This window comes from Marmota monax, unplaced genomic scaffold (assembly GCF_021218885.2).
Source record: "Marmota monax isolate L192 unplaced genomic scaffold, Marmota_monax_Labrador192_F-V1.1 WCK01_AAM20220418_F8-fsc00021, whole genome shotgun sequence".
NCBI lineage: Eukaryota > Metazoa > Chordata > Mammalia > Rodentia > Sciuridae > Marmota > Marmota monax.
The window spans coordinates 25,664,734-25,684,403 of NW_026695228.1; the positions used below are offsets into that span (position 1 = coordinate 25,664,734).

The 19,670-nt window shown below is 51.4% G+C and overlaps 1 protein-coding gene across 2 annotated transcripts; it reads left to right on the plus strand.

Annotated features, from left to right (window-relative positions):
• Positions 1 to 574: 574 nt before the first annotated feature.
• On the plus strand, positions 575 to 18,113 carry Man2b1 (mannosidase alpha class 2B member 1). Of its 2 annotated transcripts, none has more exons than XM_046437752.2 (24): positions 575 to 793; positions 1,493 to 1,595; positions 1,752 to 1,925; positions 2,674 to 2,867; positions 4,530 to 4,662; positions 4,889 to 5,034; positions 5,629 to 5,745; positions 9,353 to 9,435; positions 9,530 to 9,650; positions 9,724 to 9,802; positions 9,956 to 10,065; positions 10,230 to 10,337; positions 10,688 to 10,804; positions 11,398 to 11,589; positions 13,168 to 13,265; positions 13,344 to 13,461; positions 14,791 to 14,909; positions 15,001 to 15,102; positions 15,234 to 15,321; positions 15,442 to 15,522; positions 16,079 to 16,306; positions 16,913 to 17,068; positions 17,169 to 17,271; positions 17,683 to 18,113. In XM_046437752.2, the coding sequence occupies exons 1-24, from the start codon at positions 629 to 631 to the stop codon at positions 17,796 to 17,798; spliced, it is 3,051 nt and encodes a 1,016-aa protein (XP_046293708.1). In that variant the 5' UTR covers positions 575 to 628; the 3' UTR covers positions 17,799 to 18,113. The 2 variants fall into 2 exon arrangements, with proteins under 2 accessions (XP_046293708.1, XP_046293709.1); XM_046437753.2 differs by having other exon boundaries at positions 13,344 to 13,428.
• Positions 18,114 to 19,670: the final 1,557 nt, after the last annotated feature.

Genomic DNA, 19,670 nt, shown 5'->3' on the forward strand with positions numbered 1-19,670 from the left:
TTTGGTTTTCTTAGACCAGGACTAGAGTAATGTCTGCAAACTGGATGGACTGATAGCAACTGGAAAGGGCATAAAAGACTCAGGGTCCTGTACCACCTGTAAGGCCCTCCCACCTTACTGGAGGGTCTAGAGATCCATTCCAAAGGCTGGGTGCCTGTCATCCCCAACATTCCAAGGACGGGTTGTTTACCCGATGTCTCTAAACTACAGGACAGAACAAGACCTTCATCAACCCTTCTAGCCAAGCTAGGTGCCTACAGGACTCCAGTCCTGAAAGCAGCCCCTAGTATCCCATGCACACGTTCCACCCCCTAGGAAAACCTGGATTCCGTGGGAAAACCTGAGAACTTTGCTGCCGCGGGGACTCAGGCGTTCCAGATCCCCAAGGCGAGATGTTAAAGGCGCCTCCGGCCAAAACAGCGCCCAGAGGATGGGACACAACCTGCGCTTTCCCTTGATCTTGGCAATTCCAGATGTTCCTAGGGCTGCAAGATCAATCCTGTGACAGGGAAGGCCCCGCCCTAGACGAGTCCGCGCCGATTGGCCAGGCCGGTTCTAGGGGCGGAGCGCTCTTCTTGTGTTGGCGGCGTCCGGGAAGCCCCCAGGAGACCGCGGCGGTGGCAGAGCTATGGGTCGCCGCGCGCCGGCTTCGTGGGTCTGCGCTGGCGGCTGCCAGGACGCCGCCGAGCCCTCCCCCTGGATGAACTCCCGCGCTCTGCGTGCGCCACTCCTGCCTGTCTTTCTCTTTTTGCTGCTGCTGGCGGCTCCGGGCGCTCGAGCCGCCGGATACGAGGTGAGCCGGGCTCTCAGCGGAAATGTACAATAGCCAGAGAAGCCCCGAGTACTGTCCCGAGATGTAGGTTACTTTGATCTGTAGGTGCCTAGTGAATAGCTGTTGATACAACACTGTGGCCCGAGAGGCTGTCTGCACGCGTCTGAGAACGGGGCTGCATCGGACTGCACGCCCGCCCTCGCTTGCTCGAGTTGTGCGTGCACTTAACTGTGGAGGGGCAGCGAGCGGGTGGGAAGCAGCTGGCTGACAGTGAGACTCTGGAGTTAGCCTGTCTGGAGTTCCAGTCTGGACTGCCCACTTCCTGGCTGCCTCCTTACGCAAGTCCCCTTCCCATTATATGCTTCAGTGCCCTCGCCTGAAAACCAGGTGTGATATTTATTGCTCCACTTCCCACAGTGGCGCAGACATAGCTACTACTGTGAATATTTCCTCGGGGTGTGAATGAGGGCTGCCTTGTAGGGTTGTGCAAAGGGTGGGAGTTGTATCTGTGAGCAACTCTGTGTTCTACCCTGGAGGACCAGGCCTCCTGCATAGTCAGGATAAGGTAACAGCCTCTCTACCTCTCTGAGCCACTCTGAGATCAGGATTTATCTTGTGCTTCCCACATCCCCCTTCCCTACTTCCCAGCCTACCACTTAACCCGGGAGTTATTGACAGGCTGTGTGTGTGTGTGTGTGTGTGTTTGGGGTCCCTGCGCAGACATGCCCGAGAGTGAAGCCAAACAAGCTCAATGTACACCTGGTGGCCCACACACATGACGACGTGGGCTGGCTCAAGACCGTGGACCAGTATTTCTATGGCAGTAAGTAGAGATTGGGGTTTGGCCCCTGTGACTCCCATGGCTCCTTAATTCCCTCTGATACCTGGACTTTGCGGTGGGACAATTCATAGCCTTGGCTCCTGTGTCAAGGAATGTCCCTCTGACTCTGCTGGCCCTCCTTGGCCTGTGTATCCACAGTCCACAATGACATCCAGCACGCGGGTGTGCAGTACATCCTAGACTCGGTGATCTCCGCTCTCCAGGCGGATCCCAACCGTCGCTTCATCTATGTGGAAATTGCTTTCTTCTCTCGTTGGTGGCACCAACAGACAAATGCAACACAGGAAGTCGTGAGGAATCTGGTGCGTCAGGGTAAGCCTACCCTAGGGAAGTGAAAAGAGGAAACTTAGCCCAATTTGTTTTTGAAAACCTGGTTTCTGAGATTTTATCACGCTTGGTGCGAGCTGTGGGTCATGTGGTTTCGAATCCCTTAACTTGGAGAACTCTTTTTCTTTTGGTCGTACTGGAGCATTCTACTACTGAGCTATATCCCCAGCCCTTTTTTTAAATCTTAAGGTAGGGTCTCCTTGAGTTGCCCAGGCTGGCTTGCAACTTTTGACCCTCCTGCCTTAGGCTCTGGAGTAGCTGGGAACATGGGATGCTACCATGCCAGCCTAATTGGAGAATTCCTGGGCATCCTGCAAGGCCCCACCTCCAATGGCTCTGAAAAGCCTGCCATGTCAGGTGGGGGTAGTACACATCTGTAATCCCAGCCACTTGGGAGGCTGAGGCAGGAGGATGGTAAGTTGGAGGCCAACCTCAGATACTTAGTGAGATCCTGTCTTAAAATTAATAAAAAGGACTAGGGATGTGGCTCAGTGGTAAAGTACCTCTGAGTTCAATCTCCAGTACCCTCCAAAAATTTTTTTAAAAGGGGCTAGGGCTGGGTGGGGGAGGGAAGCCTGGCATGCAAGGGCCCTCTTTACCAAATCTGGCTCACTGGCCAGGAAGTGCCCCTTCTTTTCCTTTGAAGCTGGAGTGTGCAGGCAGGTCTTCCAATTCCAGGATCACCCACCCAGCCCTACACCTAACAGCTCCAGTCTTGACTCTCTTTGCACAGGGCGCCTGGAGTTTGTCAACGGTGGCTGGGTGATGAACGATGAGGCCACCACATACTACGGGGCCATCGTGGACCAGATGACACTTGGGCTGCGCTTTCTAAAAGATACTTTCGGCAATGACGGGCGTCCCCATGTGGCCTGGCACATCGACCCCTTTGGCCACTCTCGGGAACAGGCCTCCTTGTTCGCCCAGGTGCTGTACAGACCTCTCTTGGACCCCTCTCCACAGGCATCATGTCCTCTGGAAGTGACTGAAGCCCCACTCTTTCCTTGTGATCTCAAGTGAACCAGACCTTGCCTGCTGGGACCTCCCTTACTCCCGCCCCTTGGGTGAACTTGATACTTTTTTTTTTCTCTTTTTGGTGCTGGGGATTGAACCCAGGACCTCACACATGCTAGACAAGTGCTCTACCACTGAGTTATAGCCCTAAGCCCATCCTGGGTGAACTGGAATCTGGTGTCCCTTTACGGTTCTGGCCTTGCTTTAAGTTCAGTTTCATTACCTGTGTGCTGACCATCCATCCTCAGGCTGCAGGAAGAGGAAGGCCTCCTTTTGGCTTTGACAGAACTGGGGAGGGGGAAGTGAGTCTGGCTTAGACCTGTCCCCTCCCTTCTGCCTGTTTTTTTTTTTTTTTTAGAAAAAGGAAAAACAGAGCTGGGGATGTGGCTCAAGTGGTAGTGTGCTCGCCTAGCATGCGTGAGGCACTAGGTTCGATTCTCAGCACCACATAAAAATAAAATAAAGATATTGTGTCCACCTACAACTAAAAAATAAATATTTGAAAAAAAAAGTTTTATTGCAATATATCGTATTTTATATAGTTGTAGGTTGTCACGATACCTTTTTAAAATAATTTTTAAAAAATATTTATTTCTTTAGTTTTAGGTGGACACATTTATGTGGTGCTTAGACTCAAACCTAGTGCCTCACGCACGCTACGCGAGCGCGCTACCACTTGAGCCATATTCCCAGCCCTAAAAAATTTTTTAATAAGTATTTTTTTTAGTTGTAATTGACACAATACCTTTATTTTATTTATTTATTTTTATGTGGTGCTGAGGATCGAATCCAGGGCCTTGCACGTACTAGGCAAGCACTCTACCACTGAGCCACAACGCCAGCCTCACAATAACTTTATTTATTTTTTTATGTGGTGCCAGGGATCAGACCCAGTGCCTCACACATGCTAGGCAAGCGCTCTACCACTGAGCCACAGCCGTTTTATTGCTTCAATAGCGAAGGAGAAACACTGGGGACTCCTATCCCAGAGGCTGTGATTCCACCCAACAGCAGGAACTAGGGGCTTTTTTTGGTGGGGGGCACTGGGGATTGAACTCAGGGGCACTCAACCATTGAGCCACACCCCCAGCCCTATTTTGTATTTTATTTAGAGACGGGGTTTCACTGAGTTACTTAGCGCCTTGCCATTGCTGAGGCTGGCTTTGAACTCGCAATCCTCCTTTCTGAGCCTCCCAAGTACTGGGATTACAGGCATGTGCCACCGCACCCAGTGGACTAGGGGTCTTAAAGAGGTGATTCAAAGGCTGCATTTCTGTCTTTTCTGGTGGAACTGTAATTCACTTGTTAATTTGGGAGCTAGTCATTTCTGAGATCTTCTGGTACCATCCCAAGGTCTGGATGGCTTCATTCCTATAGTGGGTGTGTGCTCAGGTGGGGAAGCCTGTGGTGTATTCTGACCCTTCCCAAGCTTGGAGATAAACTGGAGGCCTCCTTAGTTTCTGTTCCTCTTCCTTTGTACTTATGTCCTGACCAGTCCTTCCCCAGCCGAGCAGCGCTTGTGGGTGAGAGGCCTCTGCCTGCTTATTCACACCGTCTCCTCTGTTCCACCTCCAGATGGGCTTCGATGGCTTCTTCTTGGGGCGCATTGATTATGAAGATAAACAGATCCGGGCTGAAAGAAGGGAGATGGAGCAGATGTGGAGGGGCAGCACCAGCCTGAAGCCTCCCACTGCTGACCTCTTCACTGGTGAGGAGGGGAAGTGGGGGCAGGGCCCTGCTCAGAAGGGCCCTGGGCCTGATTCAGTGATGGACAGTCTTAAAATCCCTAACCATTTGGAAACAAGCTGTCTGTATTTTCCTTTTGCAATGGGCCTTGCAAATCCTGAAGCCCATTCTGGGTGGCACATGGCAGGCTTGGACCCCAGGGCAGTTCTGGGGCACTGGGCACCCTCTGAGCCTGGTGTGGCCTACAGGTGTACTCCCCAACAATTACAACCCACCGGAAAAACTATGCTGGGATATGTTGTGTACCGACAGTCCTGTGGTAGAGGATCCCCGCAGCCCTGAATACAATGCCAAGAGCCTGGTCGATTACTTCCTGAAGCTGGCCACTAGCCAGGTAATCCAGAGGTCCAGAACCTGCATGACCAGTATGTACCATGCACTGAGCCTTTTCCCTGGCTCAGGGGGATACCCATGGGTAAAAGGAGAAGATGCACTGAATGTTGTTATTCCGTTCACCATCACCGCGTCCTTCCTCTCAGATTTATGTTCAGCCTTCATTAGAAGCACGAAAGAGATAGCATCACAGTGCTGTGGGCCCTTGTCTGTGTAGTGGGCCCAAGAAAACTGTTAGACAATCAGTGTCTCTTTATATCTGTCCCTATGCTCCATGTACCACATTTTTTTTGGGGGGAGGGTACCAGGGATTGAACCCAATGGTGCTTTACCATTGAGGCACATCCCCAGCCCTTTTCTCTATTTTATTTAGAGAAAGGGTCTTGCTGAGTTGCTTAGGGCCTTGCTAAGTGTGTGAGGCTGGCTTTGAACTAGCAATCCTCCTGCCTCAGCCTCCTAAGCTGCTAGGATTACAGGAGTGCGCCACCCTGCCCAGCTATACCACGTATATTCTTGGCTGCATATATACCAAGGCACGGCTAGCCACAGGGGTTTCTAGGACATCCTGGCCTGAGGACTCCCCTCTTTCCTGCAGGGCCAGCAGTACCGCACCAACCATACCATGATGACCATGGGCTCAGACTTCCAGTATGAGAACGCCAACCTGTGGTTCAAGAACCTTGACAAGCTCATCCAGCTGGTCAATGCTCAGGTCAGTGTGGCCACCCTGTGGCAGCTGTGGACAGGCATGTATTAATCTGCTATCACTATAACAAGTGCCTGAAATAATCCAATTATAAGAAGAAAAGGATTAGCCAGGCATGGTGGGACACACCTGTAATCCAAGTTACTCTGGAGGCTGGGTCAGAAGGATCACAAGTTCAAGGTCAGTCTGGCAACTTAGTGAGACCCTGTCTCAAAATGAAATAAAAAGGGCTGGGGCTGGGGATATGCTCGTCTAATGTGTATGAGGCCCTGGGCTCAGTCCCTGTGAGAGAGGGAGAAGGGCTATTTTGCTGTAATTTTGGAGGTTGCAGTCCACACTCAGTTGGCCCGGTTGCTTTTGGGCCTGTGGTCAGGCAGCACATCATGCAGGAGCAAGTGACAGAGTGAAGCTACTCACCTCATGGCCAGGGAGTGAGACAGAGTAAGAAGGAGGAGCTAGGGTCCCACTGATCCCTTCGAGGGCATACCCCAGTGACCTCAAGACCTCCCATAGGTTTCCACCTCTTCACGTTTTCATCATCTCCCAGAGCACCACGCTGGAAACCAGGCCCTGAACACATGCGCTTGGGGGACATTGCAGATCCAAACTGTAGCCACGTGCGTGCTTGTATCCCTTTGGCTTAGCTCATGTTTATAGAGTGTTCTTATTTTTCAGTTGCTACTGAAAGAAATTACCACAAGCTGAGCTGCTGCAAACATACATGGTCATGCAGTCCTTGGGCCAGAGTCTGGCAGCAGCCCCAAGAATCGAGGTCTTGGCAGAGTTTAGGAGAAAGGTGTTGCTCCTTCTAGAGGCTTCCTCTATTTCTTGCTCATGCTGCTGCCTCCTCCTCCAAAGCCACACGGCTTGCCTCCGCTCTGCTCCACACCACGTCTCTCTCAGTGTCACCTCTTCTGCATCCCTCTTCCAGGTTCCCTCCTTCCTTCTTTTTTTTTTTCAACCAGGGATTGAACCCAGGGGCACGTAACCACTGAGCCACATCCCCAGAACACACCCGCCCCCCCGCTTTTTTTTTTTTTTAAATTTTAGACACAGGGTCTCACTGAGGGCCTTGGTAAGTTGGTGAGGCTGACTTTGAACTCCCAATCCTCCTGTCTCAGCCTCCTGAACCGCTGGGGTGCCACCATGCCTGGCTTCCATCTTCCTTTAAAAAATATATTTATATATAATTTGTAAATATATATTTACGTATTTTTATATTTATTTTTATATATTTATTATGTTTTTATTTAGACACTGTAGATGGACAGAATGCCTTTATTTATTTTTATGTGGTTCTGAGGATTGAACCCAGTGCCTCACACGTGCTAAGCAAGAGCTCTACCACTAAGCTCTCCCCTTCCTCTTCCAGTCTTAAAGATCCTTGTGATTATGTTGGGCCTCCCAGCTAATCCAGGATAATCTATGTTTAGGTAATCTGGTTAACACCCTTAATTCCATTCCTTATTCCCCTTTGCTAAATCACCCATGATAGTCACAGGTACTGGGATCAGGATGTAGACATCTTTGGGTTGTCATTATTCTGGCCAACACAGATATATTGATGTGTCCCTGTAAGTGGCCAGTGCTGTGTGCACAAGCAATCATTCTTTCCCATCAGCAGATAAATTTGTCTCCTTTCTTCTGAGAAGCCCCTTCCCATCAATCCTGTTCTCACCACTTGGGCAGTCACTGCATTGTTACCTCCTAGTCACCCCTGCACTATTGTTTCACCAAAACAGCTCTCAGGAACCATTGAGGGTCTTCCAGAAGACATATATCAGCCCTCCCCATGCTCCTGGTTCCCACAGAGCCTACACTACCTTGACCACTTCCTCCTGCAAATACCATGTCCCTGGCCTGCCATGAGGTCATGCTCTTTTACCACTGACTGCTCCTCTGCTGACTTCACTTTACAAACTCTGGATATGAAGTTCCTGGATTCAAACCTGGCTTTGCCATTTGCTGTTCTGTAACTTTGAGAAATATACTTAAATAATCAGTACCCTGGTTTTCTCATTATGTCCTATGAAATGGACCTAGGTGGCCCCCACTTCATCAGGGTGCTAAAGAGAGTTTAATGAATTCATTTGCACGAATCAGTATATCAGTGCCTGGCACACAAAGCATCTTAGTGGATGCTGATGATTCAGAGTGCTAGAGATGGGACCAGGGCTTCAGGCATGCTAGGCAAGCTCTACTATTGAGCTACACTGCATCCCTAGCTGTTTATTATTATCTTTCTAACTGAAAACCTTCTGTTCCTCCTTTAAGACACAGCTGAAATATCCAAAAAGCCCTCGCCACACTTCAGTTACAGCCTTTCCTCTTTGAGCTTAAAGCAGCTCCCATTAACACCTGTGATTCCACATCCAGGTGGATCGTAGCCAAGTAGCCATCTCCATTCAACATCTTTCTCCTTTACTTGCCGTGAATTCCATAATGGTGGAGTCTGGCTTCTCTGATTTTAGATTGAGCCTGCAGTTCTGAGCATATTGAAGAACTGGGTGGTTATTTGCTGAGTGAAAAATAGTATATGTGCCAGGTGCAGTGGCACACACCTGTAATCCCAGCTGCTTTGCAGGCTGAAGCAGAAGGATGGCAAATTCAAAGCCAGCCTCAGCAACTTAGTGAGACCCTAAACGATTTAGCAAGAACCTCTCTCAAAAAATAAAAAGTGCTGGGAATGTGGCTCAGTCATTAAACACCCCTGGGTTTCATTCCTGGTACAAAAGAAAAAAAAAAAAAAACAGTATGCATAGGTGTGTCTACATTCTACATGTAAGCACATGCAGTTCATGGTTCCATGTCCATAGGTTTAACTACTTTAATATTTGGGGAAAAACTTGCATCTGTACTGAACATGTACATTTTCTTTTCAGTTCCCCCAAACAATACAGTATAACAACTATACACAACAGAGCATTTACATTGTATCATGCATTACAAATCATCTAGAGGGGATTTAAAGTATAGGTGAGGATGTACATAGTTTATATGCAAGTACTATACAATTTTATATAAAGGTCTTTAGCATCCAAGGAATTGGTATCCAGGGGGAGAGTCCTGGAACCAGTTCCTAGAGGAAACCAGGAGAGGCCTGTATGTGTATGTGTGCACGATTAAAGGAATGCATTTCCATGTAAGTCCCTTCATTCACTCAAATGCCGACTGAGCACCTACTGTGAATACTGGGAACACAGCATGAGCAGAACCACCATCCTTTTCCTCAATTGGCAGAGGTGGCATAGCACACCTGTTGCCCCAGCTGCTTGGGAAGCCGAGGTGGGGAAGTTTAGTAAGATTTCAGGTTTATTCTTGTCAAGATTCCTGAAACTCAGGAAAGGTTAACATTAGGCCTCAACCCAACTTTCTTTTTTCTCGTGGAGCTGAGGATTGAACCTAGGACCTTGTGCAAGTGAAGCAAGCACTCTACTAACTGAGCTATATCCCCAGCCCCTCAACCCAAATTTGTTTTCGTACTTGACCATTGGTGGTTTGTACTCACAACGTGTATTCAGAGGCCAAAATCTACCGGATGCATGAATGTGCACACCTGTGGGCCCCTGGAAGATGCGGACTTCCAAGGGCTCACACACGCCTTCCCCAGCAGCAGGCAAACGGGAGCGGGATCCATGTTCTCTACTCCACCCCTGCTTGTTACCTCTGGGAGCTGCACAAGGCCAACCTCACCTGGTATTTAGTGGGACTGGGGAGCTTGCGGGGCGAGGCCGGGTTGTTGGCATGTTCCGCGGGTTTTGACGCTGACTCAATTGCTCTTCCGCCCCAGGTCGGTGAAAAAGGACGACTTCTTCCCTTATGCTGACGGCCCGCACATGTTCTGGACTGGCTTTTATACCAGCAGGCCGGCGCTCAAACGCTTCGAGCGCCTCAGTTACAAATTCCTGCAGGTGAATGGGTGCTGGGCTCGATGGGGCAAAACTCAGGGAGGCCCAGGGCCCCAACACACCCCTTTCTCCCCAGGTGTGCAACCAGCTGGAGGCGCTGGCGGGTCCTGCGGCCAGCCAAGGACCCTATGGCTCGGGAGACTGTGCGCCTCTGAGTAGGTGTCGGCAGACGAGGGGAGGGGCTCGCGGCTTCAGTTAGAAACCACCTCAGGCTACCTTCTAAACCTGCCCTGACCCGACCTTTCGCGTCCCCTTGGGGGAGGGGCCGGATTCCGCGGAGACCCCACCCATTTACCGTCTGTACGCAGATGAGGCGATGGCGGTGCTCCAGCACCATGACGCAGTCACCGGCACCGCTAGGCAACTCGTGGCGGACGATTATGCGCGTCAGCTGTCAGAAGGCTGGGGTCCCAGCGAGGTGCGTGGGGCGGGGCCTTGGAGAATGGGTGGAGCCGAGAGGAGTTCATTGGTCAGATCTTGAGGAGGCGGGGCCTCGGCGCGAGGGACGGAGGCGGCAGGGGCCGGTGGAGATCCCGGTGAGGCTGGTCACGAGATGACGGAGTCCTTTGCGCCCTTTCTTAGATTCTCCTGAGCAATGCGTTGGCGCGGCTCAGCGGCTCCAAGAAGACCTTCACGTTCTGCCGCGACCTCAACATCAGCATCTGCCCGCTCAGCCAGAAGTCAGCGAGTGTGAGCCCCGGCAGGAGGGGCAGGCCTGGGAAGCGGGTCCCGTGGGTGGGACCCTAGCACGCGAAATCCCACAGATGGGCGAAGAAAAGGCGGGTGTTGGGCTGAGGCGCTCCTTAAGATATGGTTGCGTAGTTTTTTGTTGTTGTTGTTGTTGTCTGTTGGAGGACCGTCCTTGGGTGAGATTGCTTGGCGTCCAATGAAGCTAGGGCAGGACAGGGACTATGGCACCGCAAGGGGGTGGCTCGTCCTGAAAGACCATGCATGGCCTCACTGGGACCCTGCCCCATCTGGTAGATGAATTTGGAGAAAGCCTGCTGTGATCCATTTCTTCTCTGACCCTTTCCCCCTAGTTCCAGGTCATTCTTTATAACCCCCTGGGGCGGAAGGTGGATCATATGGTGCGGCTGCCAGTCAGCAAGAGCAGTTTCCTCGTGAAGGATCCCAGTGGCCAGACTGTGCCCAATAGTGTGAGCTCATTTAATGGGTATTAACCCCTCGGTCCTTGCTGTCTTCTCATGGACACTCCCCATGAGCCTCTCTTCCCCCTCTGTCCCTTAATATTGTCCCCCACCCCTTGGAAACAACTCCCTCCCATAAGGGCTTCCCCTTTCTAGTATCCACCCAGGAAATTTTCTTCCTATTCACAGATAGTCCTTTTATCCCAGAAGCTCTCTCCCTTGAGCTTATTTCTCACCTAGACTCTCCTCCCCACCTTCGGGATCTCTTCCCCTACTTCCTCCCTCATTTCTCCAAGACCCCCACAGTCTTCACCCTCCTAGTGGATTCTTTTTTCCTCCTTAGGAATCTTTGCAATGCCCCCTACCTCCATGCTGGGGATGGACTCCGGATGGCATGCATGTTAAGCACAGCTCTAACACTGAGCCATACCCCAACCTCTGCAACTTTTTGGGGGGAATATGACACCCTACTCTCCCAACACCTAGATTTCTTCTCCCTATCCCAGAACTCTTTCCTTTCCTTGCGTTTGATGCCTCTCCTATGATTGGTTCTCTAGGTGTATTTACAGCTCTTCACTAAGTCTCCCTCCTCCCTTACCCAGGTGGTGGTGGTTCCCAGTGCTGAGCCTCAGGAGCACTACCCAGAGCTGGTTTTCTCTGCATCAGTGCCTGCCCTGGGCTTCAGCATCTACTCAGTAACCAAGATTTCTCACCGGAAGCCCTTGATCCCTCTTCCAAATTCCATTTCCCGGAAGTTCAGGTCCTGGTTCCCTGTCTTAGCAATTGAAAATGAGGTGAGACCCTGTTTGAATTCCTTTCACTGCCCCTGTGACAAATTGAAATGTCAAGGTGAGCTGCTGGGTGAGCGTCCTTTATTTAGCATCACCACTTCTGGTTGTGTCCTTGAGTGAGTAACATCCATCGGAGCCTCAATGTCCTCTTGTGGAGCTATTGTGAGGATCCAGTGGGATTGTGGGTGGTACTTGTTAGGTATATCACAACTGATGGTCGATGGGGGCTTGCAATTTTAGAGGAGGGGTGGCAAAGAAGGTGACATTTAAATTGAGACCTAGGCTGGAGTTGTAGCTTGGGGTAGACTTCTTACCTAGCATTCACCGTACTCTGGCTTCAGTCCCCAGCACTGAAAATAAGTAAACACCTGAGGAAGGGAGTCATGTGGCTATCTGGGGGAAGAGGAATTCAGGCAGTCAGAAGAACATAGCAGACACAAAGCCCTCAGATTGTGAGGGCCTTAAGAATGGAGAGGAAGAGTTTGGCTCTTACTCTGAAGGGGCCATGGGCAGGACAAGGGTGCCTTAAGACTGTCATGAGGGGCTGGGGAGCTAGCTCAGTTGGTAGAGTGCTTGCCTCGCATGCACAAGGTTTTGGGTTCAATCCCCATCACCACACACACACACACACACACACACACACACTGTCATGAGTGGCCAGTCAGGAGTGCAGATTCCTGTAATCCTACTTGCTCAAAAGGCTGAGGCAAGAGGATCAAAAGTTCAAGTCCAGGCTGAGCAATTTAGCAAAAACCTATCAAAACAAAAACCAAAAATGACTTGGGGCTGGGCGTGGCACATGTCTGTAATCCTAGCAGCTCAGGAGGTGAGACAGGAGGGTCACAAGTTCAAAGCCAGCTTCAGCAATTTGGCAAGGCCCTAAGCAATACAGTGAGACCCTGTCTCCAAATAAAATGCAAAAACAGGATGGGATGTGGCTCAGTAGCTAAACACCCCTGGGTTCAATCCCTGGTACCAAATAAATAAATGACTTGGGATATGGCTCAGTGGTACAGTAGTTGCCTAGCATGTGCAAAAGCCTGGGTACAATCCTCAGTACTTGGGGGAAACCTATTTTATGATGATGTTGCTATAAAAGATAAATACAATCTAGGCAAGTCTCATTATGATACATTTATTATTATTCTATCCACATTTTCTTCTGCTCCTAAAAGAAATGGAAACATTTCTGTGGGCCCCTAAGTGTCTCATGGGTCCTGGCATGGTGGCTCTGTGTTAGATATACACATGGGCCCTTGTCTGGAGCAGATGAGGGCTATTATTAGATTTAGGGTTTCACAGGTACCTCTAGCTATGCAAGCATGAACAGATTATGGGGAATGAACATAGAAGAAAGGGGACCTCTAGAGGCCAGCTGCATTAGTCCTGAGAGGCCTCGGAGTGGGGAGCGGCTTGATTGAGAGCAAGATTGATGGGAAGAGCTAGTAGGGTTTGCCAAGAGGGTCAAGTGCAAAGTGGGTGGAAGTCAAGATGACTCCAGGTTTTGTCCTGAGCCCTGGGAAAGATGGAGCTGCCATTGCTGAAGTGATGGTCACCCTCTGTCCACCCTTTACTGCCTAGTACATTCGGGCCACATTCAACCCTGACACAGGGTTCTTGACAGAGATCAGGAACAAGGACAAGAATCTCCTGTTACCTGTGAACCAGTCCTTCTTCTGGTGAGAGAGGATAATCAGGGCTGAGTGGGGGTGTAGAGCAGAGGCCCTTTATGTGACTCTCACTTGCTTTGGTCCCAGGTATGGTGCCAGTTCAGGTGATCTGGAAAGCTGGCAGACCTCTGGGGCCTACATCTTCAGACCTGAAGGACGGAAACCATATCCTGTGAGCCACTATGCTCAGATCCGCCTGGTGAAGGTCATGAATAAGGAGTGGGAAGCTGGGGATTGGGGTGGGGGGGTGTGGAACCTGAGAGGGTGATGTGCCAAGTGTAGGGTGAGAGTGGGGGGAGGATTTGCATCTCCTTTAGAAGGGGGCTAAGACCTGAGGGTGCTTCTGTAGGGCTGATATTTATGGCTGCTTCTACAATTCTCTCCCAAAACGTTCACATCTACTGTGGGAGGCAGGATTATACTTAGCTTTGGAAACTGGAGGTGAATAGGGAGAGTTAAGGGCAGGTGCAAGAGTCACCAAGGTCTGTGGTATAATTTTATATCTTGGGGCTGGGGATGTAGCTCAGTGGTAGAGTGCTTGCTTTGCATGTACAAGGACCTAGGTTCGATCCCCAGCACCACAAAATAAAAATGTTTATGTCTGGAGTGGATATTTGAGAATCCACACTTGTGCTGGGCACGGTGCTGCACACCTATAATCCCAGGGACTTGGGAGGCTGAGGCAGGAAGGTGAAAAGTTCAAAGCCAGCCCCAGCAACTTAGCGAGGCCCTAAGCAATTTAGAAAGACCCTGTCTCAAAGTAAAAAAGAGAATTCACATTATATAGTGCTCTCACTTAGGGTGGACATCTGAGTTTGTGTCTGGCTGAGAACAGTGGTTTCCTAGGACATTTCACTGATGTTTTTTCTTAGGGAAAGGTAATGGCAAGGTTCATATTTTACATGAATTCCCCTTGAGGTTAACATTGGCATTCCTGGGTCATGTATTGGGACACAAGTTGGACTGTTCCAACAGAGCTACTCCAATTAACTGTATCTACAAGATAGAAGTTCTTTCCTTCTAACAGAAAGTTTGGCTGGGCCATCTAGGGAAGGTGGGACGGTTCCAGAGTCACCTGCCTGTCTTGTTGCTCTAACATTCTTAGTATTCAGCTTCCACCTCAGATCTAAGATGGCTGCTCAAGATCTAGCCATGGCATCTGCATTTGAGGCAGTGGGAAAGGGAAAGGGGCAAGGAACATTGTTCATACAGCTTTGATCATTTTCCATGGGGCAGACCATGATCATGTAGCTACAGACAGTCTCACAGAAGACTCAACAAGACAGTCTGTATTTCAGACAGCCATATGCCAAATTAGAATCCTGTTCTAAGGAGGAAAGACAGGGTAATGGTAGGCAACAAGCATGTATGCCACACTCCAGAATTAGGTGGCAGTGACTGAGGGAAAGTGTGGGTGTTACACCTAGACAGGAGAGAGGTGTGTGGGAATCCCAGCCCCAGGCAGCCAGATGTTTGAGGGCTCACCTCTGCCTGGTATGGGCTGACGTCTGTCCTGCACACCATGTGCCTACAGACACCTTTGGTGCAGGAGCTACATCAGAATTTTTCAGCCTGGTGTTCCCAGGTGGTTCGCCTGTACCAGGGACAGCGTCACCTGGAGCTGGAGTGGACAGTGGGGCCAATACCTGTGGGGTAAGTGGCACAAGCTGGGATCCTGGTGGGGAGGCAAGAGCAAAGTGGAATTTAGGCAAGGCCCCCAACCTTGCCATCCCTTTGGGTACAGTGAAGGCTGGGGAAAGGAGGTCATCAGTCGCTTTGACACACCGCTGAAGACAAATGGGCTCTTCTACACAGACAGCAATGGCCGGGAGATACTGCAGAGAAAGTAAGGGGGCTGAGGTGTGTGTGGGCCCACGGGCAGTGGGGGTCATTTGCATGTGGGAGGGAGGGGATGAAGGGGGAGTGAGGAGCAGGGGAACCAGACTCCAAGCTTGACCAAGTCACATCCCACCCCAGGCGGGATTATCGGCCCACCTGGGAACTGGACCTGTGGGAGCCTGTGGCCGGAAACTACTATCCTGTCAACACTCGGATTTACATCAAGGTACCCCTCCCCACCCTGCAGAGTGGGACCCCTCATTCCCAGTGTCTCCCATATACCTGCGGGCGGGGGAGGGGGCTGGTTCACAGCACGACCCCTCCTTCTCACCTTCCCCCCCTCTAGGATAGGAATATGCAGCTGACAGTGCTCACTGACCGCTCCCAGGGGGGCAGCAGCTTGGGAAATGGCTCACTGGAGCTCATGGTGAGTTGAGTCCCAGCCCCATCCAAGCCAGGCTCCTCCCCGGACCACCATGGCCTTTTCTGTCCCAGGTCTCTGCTGTGTCCTCCACTAAGCTGAGAACTCTATTTCTTTTTTTTAAAAAAAATTTTTTTTTTTTTAGTTGTAGTTGGACACAATACCTTTATTTTTTATTTATTTTTATGTGGTACTGAGGATCCACCCAGCGCCTCGAATGTGCTGGGCGAGCGGTCTACCGCTCAGCCCCAGCCCGGAGAACTCTTATTTATGTGTGCGACTTTTCCTCCAGTCCCTAAGGAGCCCTCCCCTACACCCAACACCCCCCACCAACCCCATCCCCACCCCCCCTCGCCACCACCCCCCCCCGCCCCCCCGCCAGACCCTGACCTGCCCTATTTAGGCTTCCCTATCATTCTGGTCCCCTTACCAGACCCTGACCATCCTTACCCATTCCCCCCCCCCTTTTTTTTTTGTCTTGAAATTCCTGAGCCCTTTACCCCATTTCTGGCCCAGAGATGCTTGTTAGACCGCACCCTTTCCTGGCCACTCTCCCCGCCAGGTGCACCGAAGGCTGGTGAAAGATGACGGTCGTGGGTTACAGGAGCCACTGACAGAGAAGGGGTCCGGACTGGTGGCACGAGGGCGCCACCTCGTGCTGCTGGACAGGGTGGGTGAGGCGGCCGCTGGGCACCGGCTGCTGGCGGAGAAAGAGGTCCTAGCTCCGCAGGTGGTGTTAGCCCCAGATGTCGGAACCCTCTACCACCCCCAGGCCACCCCACGCATGCAGGTGAGGGGCGGCACACAGGTGAGGGGCGGCGGGAAGGGCAGAAAGGACAGGAATACAACCTGTGGGGAGTGGAGTAGGGTACAGGTTTTCCTGGGCAAAGCCTGGTCCCCATTAGCCCTGGGGAGGCTTAGCCCCTGCCGCCCCGCCCCCATCCCAGTGCCAGCCCAGTACCCAGCCACCCCTACCCGGGAGAGAACTACCTCACGCCCCTTCATTGCCTCCTCACCTTGATCCTACCTGGACTCCCTTGAGCCCCGCCTTCCCGCCTGCTCACCTCCCCCTGCCTCTGTCCCTCTAAGCCAGTCCCATGTCTCCATGGCTTGCGCAGCTCCCCAACGATGTCCAGCCTTGGCCTTGATCACTTCTGCCTCTTCTGGGCTTGGATCTTCATGGCCACCCCCCTGCCCGAAAACCTGGGCCCACCCCATTCCCTCTTTGGCTCAGCTCTTAGCCTTCACAAACCTGCAGTTTCCTTTTAGTTGAGCCCCTCCCCTCTGGGTAAGCCCCGCCCCCTACAGCCTAGTGTGTTTTCCTGGCCGGGCAGAGCCCCGCCCCTCTCGGTCCGAGACCCTTCCCTCCCAGACTCAGCCCGCCCCGCTACCGCAGTTCTCCGGACTGCGCCGAGAGCTGCCGCCCTCAGTGCACCTGCTCACGCTGGCCCGCTGGGGCCTCAACAAGCTGCTGCTGCGCTTTGAACATCAGTTCACGGTGTGGGAGGATTCAGGCCGCAACCTGAGCGCCCCTGTGACCTTGGACTTGCGGGTAAGGAGGGCAGAGGTGGGAAGGAGAGAGGCAAGAGAGAGGGGCAGAGGCAGAACTCGGCTTTGCCCAGCATTCAGCGTGTCCTACCCACTCCCCGCAGGATCTGTTCTCCAGCTTCACCATTACCCACGTGCAGGAGACCACGCTGGCGGCCAACCAGCCCCGTGCCAGTGCTTCGAGGCTCCAGTGGACACTAAAGGATGGTGAGGACCTGCTTTGGGTCCTGCCTGGGGTCAGCAGCTGGGGTGGTGCATGAGACGTGGCAATATTGGCCAGGACCTACTACAGAGCCTGAGGGCCTGGGACAGCACCAGAGGCAGGCTAGGTCTTAAGGGTCACAAGTGGGTCCCACACACTAGCAATGCGACTTGAAGTTTAGAGGTGTTTAGTCCCGAGAACAAAATTTGAGAGTCTCCATCAGTGTCTAGGTCTGGAAGGGTCAGCTTAAGGATTCGAGGACCTCAGGATGGTATTCCAGCAGGGGAAAATGGTTCAAGGGTCAGGGCATACGGTCCTGGGGACAAACTTGGGGGTGGCTAGGCCCAGGGGAGGGGATACTGGGTGAGACAGAGGACATCTGGGCCCCTTACAACTCCTTCCCCACCCCTCCACAGGTCCCACTCCCCACCCTGCACCATTCACACTGGACCCATCCTCCATCACCCTACAGCCCATGGAAATCCGCACCTTTGTGGCCTTAGTCCAATGGAAGGGTGGCTGGACCCTCTAGGAGGGCCCCTTCAGTACCTGAACCCCAGCTCTGGGGGAGGGGGCAGACTCCCTTCTCATTCTGCTGCTGCCACCTACAACTGCCATTAAAATGCCACTACTTCCTGGTGCAGTGGTGCACTCAGGAGTCTGAGTCAGGAGGATGGCAAGTTCAAATCTAGCCTCAGCAACTTGGCAAGGCCCTAAGCAACTTAGTGACATCCTGTTTCAAAATAAAAAGTTTTTTTTAAAAAAAATGGGCAAGGGATGTGGCTCAGTGATTAAGCACCCCTGGGTTCAATCTGATACAACATAATAAAATATGCCATTATTAAGATTTTTTATATATTTATTAGACATCTGTATAATTTTTAATGGACTATATGCTCATATATTTTGTCCATTTTTAAAATGGGTTATTAGTTTTCTGAGTTATAATAACAGCTCTTTATATATCCTACAAATAAGTCCTTTGTCAGACATGGAACTTACAAATATGTTTTCCCAAACTGTAACTTGCTTTTTCACTTTGTTAGCATTATCTTTTATTGTTGGTGGGGTTCTTTGGGTTTTTGCCATTACTAAGATTTAAGAGGGTTGTCTTATGATTGTGTTGCTTTATTTTGGGGAAGGGGCAGAGAATGCATGACCCAGAATGATGAGCAAATCCTAGCTCAGCCCTGAACTGAGGTGGAGGTCATTTACCTGTCTGACTCCCCATACTGGACTCTACTGTTCTCACCCCCCCTACCACCACCACTGCTCCTTCCCCCACCTCCTGCACTGATCATTTTTGCACTGAAGTGCTGGCACAGCAGGCCTGTGCTGGACATGGGCTCAGAGAAGCAGATACACTTCTCCAGACTGGTCTCGGGGGAGCTGGATCTTCAGAGCAAGGAATCTGGGAGGACATAGAACAGGTGATGGAACTAGAGGCTAGTCCTAAGTTAAGGCCCTGACACGTAGCTGGATGCAGACAGGCAAATATTCTGGTGCTCTCAAGAGTTCTGGTTCTGAAACACAGGAAGATGCCCGGATTAAGTGTCCCCCTCACCCCCCAGCTGAAACAAAGTGACTTGCCCTCCAGTTGCCCCACCCTTGGGCAAATCCACTAATCCACTGATAGGCCTGGATGTCCCCTCTGGCCTTCATGAGCTATCTGCAGGTCATGTGAAGACCTGTGTTTGGATATGCCACTCAGCCACTTGTAAAGTCACCCTCCTGCGGCCCAAGAGATGAGGGAGGAGGATGAGATTCCTGTGTGAAATTCCTAGTTGCTGGAAGTCATCTCCCTCTAGAAGGACCACTGGGCCATGGTCCTGCATAGAGACCAGTCTTTTCAAGCACCGGCTGCAAATGTTCCTTAGTTCTCCTCCAATGACAGGGTCTGGCCCAGGGTGGACACAGAAGCAGGGGAGGGAAGGACCATTTTGGCTTTGTAATGTTCCCAATACCCCTCCACTGGGCCTGTTTGGCAGAGGCCAGCTCAAGATGTGAGGGTGGGTTGCATTCTGCCATGGCTTCAGAGGGGTTCAGGTCACTTTTTTTCTAATTCTCTCTCTTCAGGAAAGGCCAGGTCAGGTCAGCTAGTACAGTCCAAGGAGGATCCCTGTACTCATCTCCCATGTCAGGTCTGGTACTGAAGGTAGACCCCCAAACAATTTTTTCTTTTTCCCTTTTATGATATTGGGGATTGAATCCAGGGCCTCACACATGCTAGGCAAGCACCTTACTACTGAGCCCTGCACCCCCAACCCCTTTTACATTTTTTTTTAGAACACTTTTTAGGGGCTGGGATGTGGCTCAAGCGGTAGCGCGCTCGCCTGGCATGCGTGCGGCCTGGGTTCGATCCTCAGCACCACATACAAACAAAGATGTTGTGTCCACCGAAAAC